Below are 18,139 nucleotides of genomic sequence, written 5' to 3' on the forward strand. Positions count from 1 at the left end.
GAATGCATGTGATCCAATCTCTACTTGTACTCTATCTCCGCCCTGGCTGACCTACAGGGAATCAGGAGGGCTAGAAAGAGCAATGAAGGATCCTTGTCGAGTCGGATGGAAGATAATTCCAAGGTATGTTATACAGACATTAAACGCAAGCGATTAACAGTGAACCGAGGGGGGGCCCTGTTGGATAAAGGAGGTAATTCACGCCTGGAACGAGAGTAAGTTGAAGAGTCCCATGTCCAATATTAAATATGCCCTTTACATGCAATGAATTAGGGGCTCGTGGAATCAAGGGATATGGGGAGAAGGCAGGCACGGGTTATTGATTGTGGACGATCAGCCACGATCACAACGAATGGCGGTGCTGGCTTGAAGGGCCGAATGCCTTCGTCCTGCACCTATTTCCTATGTTTCTAATACTTACAGGTCACGAATAATTATTTATGTTTTACCTCTTTTGACGGAATCAATCGTTTCTCTCAACACCGTGTTCAACAAAAATAGGTGATCGAACTTTCCAACGGCCAAGCTACGGTCTGCTACTGAGAGCGATAGGTGATCATCACTTATCCTGCATGAATTACACACCCGGTTATAAGACACGCATCAACGATTTCTGGGTTACTTTCCAAAACAGTGTAGAGAGTCTCACCTCCTCTTCTGACGAGTTTCCTCCTGAAATATAAAACATCAGAAAGATCAATTAATTTACACTGAGCGTCCACATCATGACAGCAGGGATTTCAGCCAAATTATCACAATTTCCCGACACATCCCAGCACTTAATGCTGGCACATCAGTGCAGTATTATGTATTAATTACATGTAAAGTGTATATTTAATACGGGACTGATGGGGCGATTTAACCTCCTCTGGTTCCAGTCGTGAATTACCTCATTTGTCCAACAGGGGTCACCCTCTCTTCACTGTTACCCTCTTACGTTTAATGTCTGTGTAACATGCCTTTGAATTTTCTTCCATCGTATTCGCCAAAGATCCTGCATTGCCACTTCAAGCGCGCCCTGATTCGTCTTGCACCCTGTGGGTCAGCAAGAGGGGACCCATATCGTCTTCCAACCTTTGTCTCCTCAGACATCATGTTGCCACTTGTGACTAGATGTTCATGTCAGACTAAGAGAGGACTTGGCTTGAACAACATTTAAAATACGACAGGCTCAATGTGATAAGTACAACTACACTTCCCGATAAAGATGCAGTCAGTCCTGCGATTGAATGGGGTGTGTTAATGTGAGTGAGGTAGTAATATGGCCCCAGAACATCCTAGCGAGGGAATGTGATCAACCGGAAATAGTTGTGCATGTGGGCACGAACGACGTCTGGAAGAAGAGGAAGTAGATACTGCAACATGAGTTTAGGGAGTTAGGAAGAAGACTGAGAAGTAGGAAGTCGAAGGTGGTTGTCTCTGAACTGCTGCCTGTACCTCGTGCTGGTGAGGGCAGGAACAGAGAGACCGGGGATATGAATGTATGGCTGAGGGGCTGGTGCAGGGAGCAGTGATTTAGATTTCTAGACCACTGGGACCTCTTCTGGGGTAGGGGTGACCTGTACAAGAGGGACGGGTTGCCCCTTAACAGCAGGGGGACCAACATTCTGGCAGGCAGGTTTGCTAATGCTACACGTGTGACTTTAAACTGAGTAGTGGGGGGGAGGGGTTGACAAATTGGGAATATGAAGATGGAGTTAAAGGGGAAGCGAACACAGGAGACATTGCAAAGGACTCTCGAATAAATGGGAAGGGAAGTTCTAGAAGGGATATGAGAGTAAGGTCAGGCCCAATTGTGACCAGGGTGAGAGAGGAGGTGAATAACGAAATTAAAGTGTTGTATTTAAATGCGCGAAGTTTAAAAAAATAAAGTGGATGAGCTTGAGGCTCAGTTAGACATTGGCAAGTATGATGTTGTGGGAATCACTGAGACATGGCTACAAGAGGACCAGGGCTGGGAACTGAATATTCAGGGGTACACAATGTATAGAAAAGACAGACAGGTGGGCAGAGGGGGCGGGGTCGCTCTGTTGGTAAGGAATGATATTCACTCCCTTGCAAGGAGTGACATAGAATCAGGAGATGTAAAATCAGTATGGATAGAAATGAGGAAATGTAAGGGTAAAAAGACCCTAATGGGAGTTATCTACAGGCCCCCAAACTGTAGCCTCGACATAGGGTGCAAGTTGAATCAGGAGCTAAAATTGGCATGTCGCAAGTGTAATGCGACGGTGGTTATGGGAGATTTCAACATGCAGGTCGACTGGGAAAATGAGGGTGGTAATGGACCCCAGGAAAGAGAGTTTGTGGAGTGCCTCCGAGATGGATTCTTAGAACAGCTTGTACTGGAGCCTACTAGTGAGAAGGCAATTCTGGATTTAGTGTTGTGTAATGAACCTGATCTGATAAGTGGACTTGAGGTAAAAGAGCCATTAGGAAGCAGTGATCACAATATGATAAGTTTTACTCTACAAATTGAGAGGGAGAAGCGAAAACCGGAAGTGTCAGTATTACAGTATAGCAAAGGGGATTATCGAGGCATGAGGCAGGAGCTGGCCTGAATTGACTGGAAGGAGGCCCTGGAAGCAGGGAAGACGGTGGAACACCAATGGCAGGTATTCCTGGGAATAATGCAGAAGTTGCAGGATCAATATATCCCAAAGAGGAGGAACGATTCTAAAGGGAGTAAGAGGCACCCGTGGCTGACAAGGGAAGTCAAGGACAGCATAAAAATAAAAGAGAAGAAGTATAACATAGCAAAGAAGAGTGGGAAGCCAAAGGATCGGGACTCTTTTAAAGAGCAACAGAAGATAACTAAAAAGGCAATACGGGGAGAAAAGATGAGGTACGAGGGTAAACTAGCCAATAATATAAAGGATAGTAAAAGCTGTTTTATGTATGTGAAGAGGAAAAAATAGTAAAGGCAAATGTGGGTCCCTTGAAGACAGAAGCAGGGGAACAAGGAAATGGCAGACGAGTTAAACCGGTACTTTGGACCTGTCTTCACTAAGGAAGATACAAACAATCTCCCAGATGTTCTAGTGTCCAGAGATCCTAGGGTGATGGAGGAACTGAAGGAAATTCACATTAGGCAGGAAATGGTGTTGGGTAGACTGATGGGACTGAGGGCTGATAATTCCCCAGGGCCTGATGGTCTGCATCCCAGGGTACTTAAGGAGGTGGCTCTAGAAATTGTGGACACATTGGTGATCATTTTCCAATGTTCTATAGATACAGAATCAGTTCCTGTGGATTGGAGGGTAGCTAATGTTATCCCACTTTTTAAGAAAGGAAGGAGAGAGAAAATGGGAAATTATAGACCAGTTAGTCTGACATCAGTGGTGGGGAAGATGCTGGAGTCAATTATAAAAGACGAAATTGCGGAGCATTCGGATAGCAGTAACAGGGTCGTTCCGAGCCAGCATGGATTTACGAAGGGAAAATAATGCTTGACTAACCTACTGGAATGTTTTGAGGATGTAACTAGGAAAAGTGACAGGGGAGAGTTGGTGGATGTGGTGTACCTCGACTTTCAGAAAGCCTTCGACAAGGTCCCCCACATAGGAGATTAGTGGGCAAAATTAGAGCACATGGTACTCCATGACATGGATAGAAAATTCGTTGACAGACAGAAAGCAAAGAGTGGGGATAAATGGGTCCCATTCAGAATGGCAGGCAGTGACTAGTGGGGTACCGCAAGGCTCGGTGCTGGGACCGCAGCTATTTACAATATACATTAATGACTTGGATGAAGGGATTAAAAGTACCATTAGCAAATTTGCAGATTATACAAAGCTGGGTGGTAGTGTGAACTGTGAGGAAGATGCTATGATGTTGCAGGGTGACTTGGACAGGTTGTGTGAGTGGGCGGATGCATGTGAGATGCAGTTTAATGTGGGTAAGTGTGCGGTTATCCACATTGCTGGTAAAAATAGGAAGGCAGAATATTATCTGAATGGTGTCGTTAGGAAAAGGGACGTACAATGAGATCTGGGTGTCCGAGTGCATCGGTCACTGAAAGGAAGCATGCAGGTACAGCAGGAAGTGAAGACAGCCAATGGAATGTTGGCCTTCATAACAAGAGGAGTTGAGTATAGGAGCAAAGAGGTCCTACTTGTACAGGGCCCTGGTGAGACCACACGTGGAGTACTGTGTGCAGTTTTGGTCTCCAAATTTGAGGAAGGATATTCTTGCTATTAAGGGCGTGCAGCGTAGGTTTACTAGGTTAATTCCCGGAATGGCGGGACTGTCATATGTTGCAAGACTGGAGTGACGAGGCTTGTATACACTGGAATTTAGAAGGATGAGAGGGGATCTTATCGAAACGTATGATTATTAAGGGGTTGGATACGCTAGAGGCAGGAAACATGTTCCCAATGTTGGGGAAGTCCAGAACCAGGGGCCACAGTTTAAGAATAAGGAGTAGGCCATTGAGAACGGAGATGAGGAAAAACTTTTTCAGTCAGAGAGTTGTGAATCTGTGGATTTCTCTGCCTCAGAAGGGAGTGGAGGCCAATTCTTTAAATGCATTCAAGAGAGAGCTATATAGAGCTCTTAAGGATAGCGGAGTCAGGGGGTGTGGGGAGAAGGCAGGAACGGGGTACTGATTGAGAATGATCAGCCATGATCACATTGAATGGCGGTGCTGGCTCGATGGGCCGAATGGCCTACTCCTGCACCTATTGTCTAAATCATTTATTTGGAGACACAAGGTGCTGCATAGAGTGAAATCGTGATCAGGCCAGCCAGCATCTGAGGAGGGAAATGTACACATGACGTTTCTGGACAGGAGCCTCTTTAAATCTTCTGGAATAGATGTGGGAGGTGAAGGGAAGAAAGTGGGGCAATAAATGGCAAGCGATAGGTGAAGCTGTGTGATGACGGACATATGACAGACTGATGGATATGCCTGCGGCTGATGGCGAAGGGCAGAAAACTTGCTACTGAATTGGAATCTGGTCAGGAAGATAAATTGGGAATGCAATGGAAGGGATGGGGTGGAAATCAACAGGAGAGAATGTGTTGGGTTCCCAGTAGGATGGGTTGGGGGATCTGCGGTTGGAGAAGGGGAAGCAACATGGTGACGGGGACTGGGGATGAAAAGAAATGCCTTTCGGAACAGTTGCAGGAACAGGGACGTCTGAAGGGGATAAGGTTTACATGTAACAGGAGAATACAAGTTACATGTCGTTGGGTTGCCGTCTGCTCAAAATATGAGGTGTTCGTCTTCACTACCGACTGGTTTGTTTCAATCAGCCCTGAATTATTGGGAAATTAATCGCAAACTGTCACCCACTGTTTTGTCATTGAATCAAATTGAATTTGTAACTCCCTACCTTCAGAAATATCAAACTGTCCGTTTGGTTCATCCGCTCCTGCAGCTTTAAGAGTTTCTCTTGAATAGAGTTTATCTCCTCTTGAATCGCTCGTAGATTATTCTCCATTGGATTTAGAACCCTCTCCTCGTCTTCCCGGAGATCCTTGAGAAAGAGCCGCTCTTTCTCATTGAGAATCTGGCGCAGTTCAGCAAATACCGATGTGATGTAGGTCAACAGTTTCTGTGACTGTTCCTGTCAAATGAAAGGTGAAGGTCAATATTATCGAGCCTGGAATCTAAGACAATAGCATAAGATCAGAGAAGGGAAACTGGAAACCTTACCCGGACTCCAGAAATCTTCTCTTTCTGTTGCAGCTCCATTTCCTCCACCGCTGATTTATTTTTTGTGAGAATCTCCAAGGAAGTTTTAATCTGCTCCTGGGATTGAGATTCAGTTTCAGTCAGTGAAAGAATTAGACCAGACGGAACCAATGAACCGTGGACACTGAACTACACATGAAGAAATGTTTACAAACATCCATAAACTGTTGAAGAACTCATCGTGTCAGGAAGCGTGGAAAGCATTGACGGGATCGCTCAATGTCAACATGGAATTATGAAGGGGAAATTATGCTTGACTAATATTCTGGAATTTTTTTGAGGATGTAACAAGTAGAATGGATAAGCTAGTGCCAGTGGATGTGGTGTCGCTGGACTTTCAAAAAGCCTTTGACAAAGTCCCACACAAGAGATTAGTGTTCAAAATTGGAACACATGGTATTGAGGGCACAGTGTTTACATGGATAGAGAACTGGTTGGCAGACAGGAAGCAAAGTGTACAAATTAATGGGTCCTTTTCAGAATGGCAGGCAGTGACTAGTGGGATGCCGTAGGGCTCGGTGCTGCGACCCCAGTTATTTACAATATATATTAACGATTTAGATGAGGCAATTAAATGTAACATCTCTAAGTTTGCAAATGACACAAAGTTTGGTGGGACTGTGAGTTGCGAGGAGGATGCTATGAGGCTGCAGGGTTACTTGAACAGGTTGGGTGAGTGGGCAGACGCATGACAGATGCAGTATAATTTTCATAAATGTGAGGTTATCCACTTTGGTGGCAAGAACAGGAAGGCAGATTGTTATCTGAATGGTGTCAGATTAGGAGAAGGGGAAGTGCAACGAGACCTGGGTGTGCTTGTACATCAGTCACTGAAGATAAGCATGCAGCTACAGCAGGCAGCGATGAAAGGCAATGGTATGTTGGCCTTCATTGCGAGAGGATTTGAATTTAGGAGCAAGGTGTTAAGACTGCAGTTGTACAGGGCCCTGGTGAGACCGCACCTGGAGTATTGTGTGCAATTTTGTTGTTTTAATTCGAGGAAGGACATTATTGGTTTTGACGGATTGCAGCGTTGGTTCACCAGATTAATTCCCGGGATGGCGGAACAGAGGTATGATGAAAGTGTAGGTCGATTGGACTTGTGTTTGCTGGAATTTAGAAGAACGAGAGGGGATCATAGAAACATAAATTTCTTGGAGGATTGGGCAGGGTAGATGCAGGAAAATGTCCAGAACCAGGGGCCACAGTTTACGAATAAGGGGTAGGCCATTTTGGACTGAGATGAGGAAAACCCTTTTCACCCAAAGAGTTGTGAATCTGTGGAATTCTCTGTCACCGAAGGCAGTGGAGGCAAATTCACTGGCTGTTTTCAAGAGAGAGTTAGATCAAATTTTAGGGCGAATGGAATCAAGGGTTGTGGGGGAAAAGCAGGAACGGGATATTGATTTTAGATGATTCGCCATGATCATATTGAATGGCGGTGATGGCTCGAAGGGCCGAATGGCCTACTCTGCACCTATTTTTCTATGTTGCTATGTTCTACGTATCAGCAGAGAGCCCCGGCTCTGTCACCTACAAGGATTGCTGGAGTCCCTGCATGGACGTGAGGGGGAAGGTACAGGGACAGGTGTTTCATCTCCAGCGGTGGCTGGGGCAAGTACCTGGGGAAGGGCTGGTTTGGGCGGGAGGCTGGGTGAACCGAACAGTCGCCGAGGGAGCGCGGTCCGCAAAAGGCAGAATGGAAAAATCATCAGCGAGTCAAACTCTGTTCGTTTTTACCTGGTAGCTTTCAACAGCTTGTTGAATCGACATGAAGCGATGCTCTCTGTGTTCCCGCGCGTCTACGCAAATCATACAGACCAGTTTCTTGTCGGTTTCACAAAACAGCTTCAGTTCTTCCTGATGTTCCTCGCAGTGAAGTTTACTTTCCTTCCCTTCTGTGTTCAGGCTCAGTGCTCGAGCTTTCTCAGTGATACTCGCCAAGGCCCGATTGACCCTGAGGCTGCGGTCTGCAATCTCCTCTCTACATTCCGGGCATGAGTTTCTCTCCTCCCTGTCCCAACTCTGAGTGATACAGGAGCGGCAGAAGTTGTGCCCGCACTCCAGTATAACCGGATCGGTGAAGAAATCCAGGCAAATGGGACAAGTCGTGTCTTCACTTAAACTCTGGATCTGGTGTTTCGAAGCCATTTTTAATTCCGAGAACTTCCTGGTTCAAAACGCCTCCGCCCTCAGTTAGCTGCCGACCCGCACAGAACCGCAGGTGTCAACGACACGCCCTGCAGTGCGCGGGGAATTGATTCTGTGCTGAATAATGTTGTTTTGCTGGGCGTGTTCAGAGTGAAGGGCCTCTGGCAATCTGCCACTGATTACATACCAGCAAGAGGCTGGCAACACGTTAAACGAGTCTGAACGTGACAGGACCGGGCGGACGAGCGCCGGGCAGTCTAAGGAAAGGCAGAAACGAAATGGGAGATGTATTAAGTCATCTCTAAGTAGAGCGTGAAACGGTGGTTAAACATCAACTTAGAGCGACTGCTGGTAAAATAAAGTCTGCAATAACATCGGAGACCTGGAGAGAATGTTGTGTTGTGAGGTGACAGACGCGCGACAATCGCTGAGATTTGGTTGCATAAAAAGTAGGAAAGAGAATACTCTGTTACTGCGTGCAACACATTCATCTTCTCGGTGAAAGTCGTCTTGATTTCCATTGGCCTTCCTGTGCAGAAGGTCCCTGACATTAACCCTGCGCGGCCCAGCTCTGATGTAAGATCCAGCTGTTCCTTATTCTGGACGGGCTCCACAATGGAAACGGTTTCCGCCTGCCCGCCCCGTTAACCCCTCCAGCCCCGGAGAGCAGCACAGTGAGCCAGACCCCCCCACTCACAGCCCAGTCTGACGTTGATCACCAGGGGCACACGAGCAACCGCAGAAGCTGCTTTACAGAAAATTGACACAAAGCGATGGGGTAACTCCACGGGCCAAGCAGCATCTCTGGGGAATTTGGGATAGACGAGGTTTCAGGTCAAGACCCTCTACAGAATGATTGTAGAAGGTGTAGATCAATGGATTCTGACAACAGAGTTTTATGTACCAAGGTATTTTATTACACTACCAAATAATGCACACAGAGCCATGTATCCGCGTACACACTGGCGTACCCCGAGTACACAGCAACGTGCGCCGCCGTGTAGTGACCTGTTGTCGATCTCCTGGCACCGTTTCCGACACGTTCCGAGGCCGGGGTTCTCTGCTGCTCTGGGAGGGCGCCCGACACGATCCTTCATGGTTCCTCGTCCATTCAGACCGTGCCATACCCCCTCCCGTGAGGCAATCGACAGCCCGTTAGGCGCACCGTTTCTGCACTACTCGCGGCAGGGGGGCGCAGGTGGTCCGCCCAGCTATTGCAGTGTTTTTGCTCAGCAAACCCAGGCATAACCTGAATTGTCCCTAGTGTGTAGTATAGAACTAGTGTATTGCTGATCAGTGGGGACACGGTGGGCTGATGGGCCTGTTTCCGCTCTCAAACTGTAAACTATACACTAAACATAAAAAGACACAAGGTCACAAAGTGTTGGAGTAACTCAGCGGGACAGGGTTGGCCTGGGTTTTTTTATCCGGTTTTACGCCTCTCCCAGGAGATCACTCAGTTCTTTTGGGTGGGCGGTTGGAGCAGCGTCCGGGCGGTAGTTTTTGGAAACCGAGCACGGGGCTTTGTTCTTACAGAGGCCCAGGAGCGGTTGGAGCAGACCACTCTGCAACGTTCCCAGTTAAGGGGGAGTATGAGTGCCAGGGCAGTTTATTGTTCTGGGTGTCGGATGTGGGGAATCTGGGAGTCTGATAGTCTTCCAGACATCCACATCTGCGCCAGGTGCGACGAGATGGGGCTCCTAAGGGACCATATTAGGAACCTGGAGCGGCAGATTGATGACCTCCGTCTGGTCAGGGAGAGTGAGGAGGTTATAGAGAGGAGTTATAGAGAGGTGGTCACTCCAAGACCACGGGAGGTAGACAAGTGGGTCACGGTTGGGGGGGGGGGCAAGGAGCAGAGGCAGGGACTAGAGAGTACCCCAGTGGATGTACCCCTTGGCAATAAATACTCCTGTTTAGGTACTGTTGGGGGGAACAGCCTACCTGGGGGCAGCGACGGCGCCCGGGTCTCTGGCACGCAGTCCGGCACTGTTGCTCAGAAGGGTAGGGAAAGGAAGAAGAGAGCGATAGTGATAGGGGACTCTATAGTGAGGGGGTCAGATAGACGATTCTGTGGACGCAGTCGGGAGACCCGGATGGTAGTTTGCCTCCCTGATGCCAGTGTCCGGGATGTATCTGAACGTGTCCAAGATATCCTGAAAAGGGAGGGAGAGGAGCCAGAGGTCGTGGTACATATAGGTACCAACAATATAGGTAGGATAAGGGAAGAGGTCCTGAAAGCAGAATTTAGGGGGCTAGGAAGAGAGTTAAAAAAAAGGACTTCCAAAGCAATAATCTCAGGCTTACTGCCTGTGCCACGCGATAGTGAGAATAGGAATGGAGTGAGGTGGAGGATAAATACGTGGCTGAGGAACTGGTGCAGGGATTCAAGTTTCTGGATCATTGGGACCTCTTCTGGGGGAAGTATGACCTGTACAAAAAGGACGGGTTGCATCTGAACCTGAGGGGAACCAATATCCTGGCAGGGAGATTTACTCAGGTAATTGCGGAGACTTTAAACTAGTACGGTTGGGGGGAGGGACTCAAACACAGATAGCTAACAGGCAGTGTGTGAGGCAGGAGGCAGAAAAGGGAAACACTCAGACCCAATATGTAGGAGAGAAAGAAGGGAAAAGAAATAAACTGAGAATAAGAAATGATGGGTCCCTTAAATGTGTATATTTTAATGCTAGGAGCATTGTAAGAAAGGTGGATGAGCTTAGAGCCTGGATTGACATCTGGAAGTATGATGTTGTGGCGATCAGTGAAACATGGTTGCAGGAGGGTTGCGATTGGCAATGAAATATTCCAGGATTTCATTGTTTCAATTGTGATAGAATCGGAGGGGCAAGAGGTGCTTGTCAGGGAGGATATCACAGCAGTGCTTTGGCAGGATAGACTAGAAGGCTCGATTAGGGAGGCTGTTTGGGTGGAACTCATAAATGAGAAAGGCTTAGCAACACTTATAGGGGTGTATTATAGACCGCCAAATAGGGAACGAGAATTGGAAGAGCAAATATGTAAGGAGATAGCAGATATTAGTAGTAAGCACAGAGTAGTGATTGTGGGTGATTTCAATTTTCCGTACATAGACTGGGAATCACATTCTGTTAAAGGGCTGGATGGTTTGGAGTTTGTAAAATGTGTGCAGGATAGTTTTTTGCAGCAATACGTAGAGGTACCTAGCAGAGAAGGGGCAGTGTTGTACCTCCTGTTGGGAAATGAGACGGGTCAGGTGACGGAGGTATGTGTTGAGGAGCAATTTGGGTCTAGTGATCACAATGCCATTGGTTTCAATATAATTATGGAGAAGGTCAAATCTGGACCAAGGGTTGAGATTTTGGATTGGAGAAAGGCTAATTTTGAGGAGATGAGAAAGGATTTAAAAGGAGTGAAATGGGACATTTTGTTTTATGAAAAGGATATAATAGAGAAATGGAGGATATTTAAAGGTGACATTTTGAGAGTACAGAGTCTTTATGTCCCTGTTCGGTGGAAAGGAAAGAATAATAATTTGAAAGGGCCGTGGTTTTCCAGGGAAATTGGACACTTGGTTCGGAAAAAGAGGGAGATATACAATAAATATAAGCGGCAGGGAGTAAATGAGGTTCTTGAGGAATATAAAGAATGTAAAAGGAATCTTAAGAAGGAAATTAGAAAAGCAAAAAAAAGATATGAGGTTGCTTTGGCAAGTAATGTAAAAGTAAACCCCAAGGGGTTCTACAGATATGTCAATAGCAAAAGGATAGCGAGGGATAAAATTAGTCCATTAGAGAGTCAGAGTGGACAGCTCTGTGCTGAGCCAGAAGAAATGGGGGAGATATTAAACAATTTCTTTTCTTCGGTATTCACCGAGGAGAAGGATATTGAATTATGTGAGGTAAGCGAAACAAGTAGAGTAGTGATGGAAATTATGAGGATCAAAGAAGAGGAGGTACGGACACTTTTGAAAAATATAAAAGTGGATAAGTCTCCAGGTCCTGATAGGATATTCCCTAGGACATTGAGGGAAGTTAGTGCAGAAATAGCAGGGGCTATGACGGAAATATTTCAAACGTCATTAGAAACGGGGATGGTGCCGGAAGATTGGCGCATTGCGCATGTTGTGCCTTTGTTTAAAAAAGTTTCTAAAAGTAAACCTAGCAATTATAGACCTGTTAGTTTGACGTCTGTGGTGGGAAAATTAATGGAAAAGATACTTAGGGACAATATATATAATCACATGGATAAACAAGGCTTGATTAGAAACAGTCAACATGGATTTGTGCCTGGAAGGTCATGTTTGACTAATCTTCTTGAATTTTTTGAAGAGGTTACCAGGGAAATTGATAAGGGCAAGGCTGTGGATGTTGTCTATATGGACTTCAGTAAGGCATTTGACAAGGTTCCACATGGAAGGTTGATTAAGAAGGTTAAATCGTTGGGTATTAATAGTGAGGTTGCAAGATGGATTCAACAATGGCTGAATGGGAGATACCAGAGGGTAATGGTTGACAACTGTATGTCAGGTTGGAGGCCAGTGTCCAGTGGAGTACCCCAGGGATCTGTGTTGGGTCCACTGTTGTTTGTCATTTACATTAATGATCTGGATGATGGTGTGGCAAATTGGATTAGTAAATATGCAGATGATACTAAGATAGGTGGTGTAGTTAATAATGAAGTAGATTTTCAAAGTCCACAGATGGACTTGGGCCTTTTGGAAGGGTGGGCTGAAAGATGGCAGATGGAGCTTAATGCTGATAAGTGTGAGGTGCTGCATTTTGGTAGGACAAATCAAAATAGGACGTACAGGGTAAATGGTAGGGAATTGAGGAATGCAGTGGAACAGAAGGATCTGAGAATAACTGTGCATTGTTCCCTGAAGGTGGAATCTCATGTGGATAGGGTGGTGAAGAAGGCGTTTGGTATGCTTGCCTTTATAAATCAGAGCATCGAATATAGAAGTTGGGATGTAATGTTAAAATTGTACAGGGCATTGGTGAGGCCGAATCTGGAGTATGGTGTGCAGTTCTGGTCGCCAAATTATAGGAAGGATGTCGACAAAATGGAGAGGGTACAGAGGAGATTTACTAGAATGTTGCCTGGGTTTCAGCACTTGGGCTACAGAGAGAGGTTGAACAGGTTGGGTCTTTATTCTTTGGAGCGTAGAAGGTTGAGGGAGGACTTGATAGAGGTTTTAAAAATTTTAAGAGGGACGGACAGAGTTGACATGGGTAGGCTTTTCCCTTTGAGACTGGGGAAGATTCCAACAAGGGGACATAACTTCAAAATTAAGGGACAAAAGTTTTGGGGTAACATGAGGGGTAACTTCTTTACTCAGAGGGTGGTGGCTGTATGGAATGAGCTTCCGGTGGAAGTGGTGGAGGCAGGCTCGATTTTATTATTTAAGAGTAAATTGTATAGGTATATGGATGGGAGGGGATTGGAGGGTTATGGTCTGAGAGCAGGTAGATGAGACTAGGTCAGAGAAAGTGGTCGGCGTGGACTGGTAGGGCCGAACGGGCCTGTTTCCGTGCTGTAATTGTTATATGGTTATATGGTTCTCGCGATAACCTCTGACACCCGCACTGACCAACAATTTATCTATCCCTGCCTTAAAAATATCCAATAGACAATAGGTGCAGGAGCAGGCCATTCGAGCCAACACTGCCATTCAATGTGATCATGGCTGATCATTCTCAATCAGTACCCCGTTCCTGCCTACTCCTCATACCCCCTGACTCCGCTATCCTTAAGAGCTCTATCCAGTTCTCTATTGAATGCATTCAGAGAATTGGCCTCCACTGCCTTCTGAGGCAGAGAATTCCACAGATTCACAACTCTCTGACTGAAAAAGTTGTTCCTCATCTCAGTTCTAAATGGCCTACCCCTTATTCTTAAACTGTGGCCCCTTGTTCTGGACTCCCCCAACATTAGGAACATGTTTCCTGCCTCTAACCTGTCCAACCCCTTAATAATCTTATACGTTTCGATAAGATCTCCTCTCATCCTTCTAAATTCCAGTGTATACAAGCCTAGTCGCTCCAGTCTTTCAACATGTGATAGTCCCGCCATTCCGGGAATTAACCGAGTAAACCTACGCTGCATGCCCTCAATAGCAAGAATATCCTTCCTCAAATTTGGAGACCAAGTCCACTGACTTGTGGCCTCCACAGCTGTCTGTGGCAAAGAATCCTACAGATTCTTTGCATCCCACACATCAGTTATTAAAGATGTGATAACATCACATTTGGAAAGTGGTGAAATCATCAGACAAAGTCAGCATGGATTTACAAAAGGCAAATCATGTCTGACGAATCTTATAGAATTTTTCGAGGATGTAACTAGTAGAGTGGATAAGGGAGAACCAGTCGATGTGTTGTATCTGGACTTTCAGAAGGCCTTCGACAAGGTCCCACATAGGAGATTGGTGTACAAACTTAAAGCACACGGTATTGAGGGTTCAGTGTTGAGGTGGATAGAGAATTGGTTGGCGGAGAAGTAGCAAAGAGTAGGAATAAACCGGTCCTTTTCGGAATGGCAGGCAGTGACTAGTGGGGTACCGCAAGTCTCAGTGCTGGGACCCCAGTTATTTACAGTGTATATTAATGATTTGGACGAGGGAATTGAATGCAACATCTCTAAGTTTGCGGATGACACGAAGCTGGGTGGCAGTGTTAGCTGCGAGGAGGATGCTAGGAGGCTGCAGAGTGACTTGGATAGATTAGGTAAGTGGGTAAATGCATGGCAGATGCAATATAATGTGGATAAATGTGAGGTTATCCACTTTGGCGGCAAGAACAGGAAAGCAGAGTATTACCTGAATGGTGACCGATTAGGAAAAGGGGAGATGCAACGTGACCTGGGTGTCATGGTGCACCAGTCATTGAAAGCAAGTGTGCAGGTGCAGCAGGCAGTGAAGAAAGCAAATGGTAGGTTGGCATTCATAGCAAGAGGATTTGAGTTTAGGAACAGGGAGGTTCTACTGCAGTTGTACAGGGCACTGGTGAGACCGCACCTGGAGTATTGTGTGCAGTTTTGGTCTCCTAATCTGAGGAAAGACGTTCTTGCCTTAGAGGGAGTACAGAGAAGGTTCACCAGATTGATCCCTGGGATGGCGGGACTTTCATATGAAGAAAGACTGGATAGACTAGGCTTGTACTCGCTGGAATTTAGAAGACTGAGGGGGGATCTTATAGAAACATATAAAATTCTTAAGGGGTTGGGGGAGTCCAGAACCAGGGGTCACAGCTTAAGGATAAGGGGGAAGTCTTTTAGGACCGAAATGAGAAAACATTTCTTCACACAGAGAGTGGTGAGTCTGTGGAATTCTCTGCCACAGAAGGTAGTTGAGGCTAGTTCATTGGCTATATTTAAGAGGGAGTTAGATATGGCCCTTGTGGCTAAAGGGATCAGGGGGTATGGAGAGAAGGCAGGTACAGGTTACTGAACTGGATGATCAGCCATGATCATATTGAATGGCGGTGCAGGCTCGAAGGGCCGAATGGCCTACTCCTGCACCTATTTTCTATGTTTCTATGTTTCTATTCACCGCCCTCTGACTAAATAAATTCCGCCTCATCTCCTTCCTGATGGAACGGCCTTTAATTCTGAGGCTGTGCCCTCTGGTCCTAGACTCTCCCACTAGTGGAAACATCCTCTCCACATCCACCCTATCCGGGTCTTTCAGTATTCGGTGAAGTTTCAATGAGGTCATTCTTCTAAACTCCAGCGAGTGCAGCGAAAATTGCTGACAATATTCCAAATGGGGCCAGACCAGTGCCTTATAGAGCCTCAGCATAACACCCCCTGTTTTTGTACACAAGCCCTCTTGAAATAAATGCTAGCATTGAGTTTGCTTTCTTTACTACTGACACTATTCCCTCCAAACCTCTCAAGACTGACAGGCTTGTAGGTTAATTGGCTTCTGTAAAATTAGAGATTGTCCCTTGTGTGTGTGTAGGGCAGCGTTAGTGCGGCCTGGTCGCTGCGTACCCGGTGGGCCGAAGGGCCTGTTTCTGCATCGTATCACTAAGCTAAATGACATCTTCACTGATGAATGTAGACACAAAATGCTGGGCTAACTCAGCGGGTCAGGCAGCATCTGTGGAGAGAAGGAATGGGTGACATTTCGGGTTCTTCAGAGAAGGGTCTCGACCCGAAAAGTCACCCATTCCTTCTCTCCACAGATGTGGCCCGACCCGCTGAGTTACCCCAATACAGTGTTTGACTGACAATTGCCCACTCCCAACTCTGTAGACAGCAGCTCGCATTCTCTCTCTTCCCCCCCTCTCTCTCTCCCTATCTCTTTCCCTCTCTCCCCCATCTCTTTCCCTCTCTCCCCATCTCTCTCCCATCTCCCTCTCCTCCATCTCTCCCTCCCCATCTCTCTCTCCCCCCCCATCTCTCTCTCTCCCCCATCTCTCTCTCCCTCATCTCTCCCTCTCTCCCATCTCTCCCTCTCCCCCATCTCTCTCTCTCTCCCCCCATCTCTCTCTCCCCCCCATGTCTCTACCTGCCAGCAGGTACAGCAGATGTCCGGCTGTGCAGAGAGAGCGCCGCATCCTGGCGGTGTCCCGGTCACGGTCACGTCTGGCGACCCACTCCAGGCTGTGGAGAAACTCCCTGCTGAAGCGGGATAGAGAAAAGGGAGAGAAAAGGGAAAGAAATGGGAAAAGGGAAAAGGGAGAGAAATGGGGAAAGGGAGAAATAATTTTGTTTAACCCGCTCTCATTACCGGACCCGACACGACACCGGACCCGGTCCCGACCGCCAGCACGGGCTCAGCCTCAGGTAACGTCGCTGAAACTGAACAGGAGCGCTGTCTCTGACAATCCAGCTTGGGCACTGAGTGAGTGAGTGAGTGAGTGAGTGAGTGAGTGAGTGAGTGAGTGAGTGAGTGAGTGAGTGAGTGTGAGTGAGTGAGCCCTGCTGGCTGCTGGCCGGGTCCGCCCCCTGCTGCCTGGGTCGGTGGTTTGGGTAGGAAGGGGGCGAGTGGACCAGGGAGTTACTGAGGGAACGGTCTCTGCGGAACGCAGAGAGGGGAGGGGATGGGAAGATATGGCCAGTGGTGGGGTCCCGTTGTAGGTGACGGAAATGTTGGCGGCTGATTTGTTGGATCCGCTGGCTGGTGGGGTGGAAGGTGAGAACGAGCGTTTGGTTCTTGCTTGGTCAGACTGAGTGAGTGACTGACTGAGGAAGAAGGGTCACCCATTCCTCTCTCCCCCATTTCTCTCTCTCCCCCATCCTTCTATATTCCAGTGTATACAAGCCTAGTCGCTCCAGTCTTTCAACATATGACAGTCCCGCCATTCTGGGGATTAACCTGGTGAACCTACGCTGCACGGCCTCAATAGCAAGAATATCCTTCCTCACATTTCAGTGAAAGGCCCGCCCGCCATCGAGCGACCATTCAAGCCGTTAATGAACGTTTAAACAAAAAACACACGCCCACAATTCAATATAATCGGTGGTTTCCCCGATGATTATTCACCGTGAATGATCTGGACGAACAAACCTCAACGACGTTCTTCAGTCGACGGCCCCGGCCCGCTGCGTGATGGCGGCTCGGCGAAGTGCGCAGGCGCGTGCGTGCGCGCGCCGAGGAGGATAATGAGAAGGAGGGGGGGGGGAGGGGGGAGGGAGGAGGAAGTAAAGCTGCACCAGCACCAATAGCAGCAGCGCTACAGCAGCACCAATAGCAGCAGCGCTACAGCAGCACCAATAGCAGCAGCGCTACAGCAGCACCAATAGCAGCAGCGCTACAGCAGCACCGCAGGCCCCTCCTTCGGGGCACACGTGCGCGCGCCGGGGAGGATAAGAAGGGGGAGGGGAGAGGCCCAGTGTTATTGCATCACGCCAACCCCTTATTCTTAAACTGTGGCCCCTTGTTCTGGACTCCACCAACATTGGGAACATGTTTCCTGCCTCTAACGTGTCCAACCCCTTAATAATCTTATATGTCTCGATAAGATCACTGGGGAGCTGCAAGAAACATCATCAGATGAGTATAGGTGCAAAGAGGTCCTTCTGCAGTTGTACAGGGCCCTAGTGAGACCGCACCTGGAGTACTGTGTGCAGTTTTGGTCTCCAAATTTGAGGAAGGATATTCTTGCTATTGAGGGCGTGCAGCGTAGGTTTACTAGGTTAATTCCCGGAATGGCGAGACTATCATATGTTGAAAGATTGGAGCGACTAGGCTTGCATACACTGGAATTTAGAAGGATGAGAGGAGATCTTCTCGAAATGTATAAGATTATTAAGGGGTTGGACACGTTAGAGGCAGGAAACATGTTCCCAATGTTGGGGGAG

The 18,139-nt window shown here is 47.3% G+C and overlaps 1 protein-coding gene and 1 long non-coding RNA gene across 2 annotated transcripts in view; both read right to left on the reverse strand.

Annotated features, from left to right (window-relative positions):
* Positions 1 to 16,445, reverse strand: part of LOC144602507 (zinc-binding protein A33-like) — a 19,644-nt gene extending 3,199 nt beyond the window's left edge. The window contains exons 1-6 of the mRNA XM_078415637.1: positions 16,344 to 16,445; positions 7,439 to 8,106; positions 5,660 to 5,755; positions 5,337 to 5,570; positions 650 to 672; positions 450 to 568 (exon numbers count right to left, since the gene is read on the reverse strand). Of these exons, the coding sequence (XP_078271763.1) occupies positions 450 to 568; positions 650 to 672; positions 5,337 to 5,570; positions 5,660 to 5,755; positions 7,439 to 7,849 (883 nt within the window). The 5' untranslated portion in view covers positions 7,850 to 8,106; positions 16,344 to 16,445. The remainder of the gene's footprint in view (positions 1 to 449; positions 569 to 649; positions 673 to 5,336; positions 5,571 to 5,659; positions 5,756 to 7,438; positions 8,107 to 16,343) is intronic.
* Positions 1 to 17,391, reverse strand: part of LOC144603077 (uncharacterized) — a 92,843-nt gene extending 75,452 nt beyond the window's left edge. The window contains exon 1 of the long non-coding RNA XR_013548539.1: positions 17,346 to 17,391. This is a non-coding gene — a long non-coding RNA (uncharacterized LOC144603077). The remainder of the gene's footprint in view (positions 1 to 17,345) is intronic.
* Positions 17,392 to 18,139: the final 748 nt, after the last annotated feature.

The sequence above is a fragment of the Rhinoraja longicauda genome, chromosome 19, assembly GCF_053455715.1.
Source record: "Rhinoraja longicauda isolate Sanriku21f chromosome 19, sRhiLon1.1, whole genome shotgun sequence".
NCBI lineage: Eukaryota > Metazoa > Chordata > Chondrichthyes > Rajiformes > Arhynchobatidae > Rhinoraja > Rhinoraja longicauda.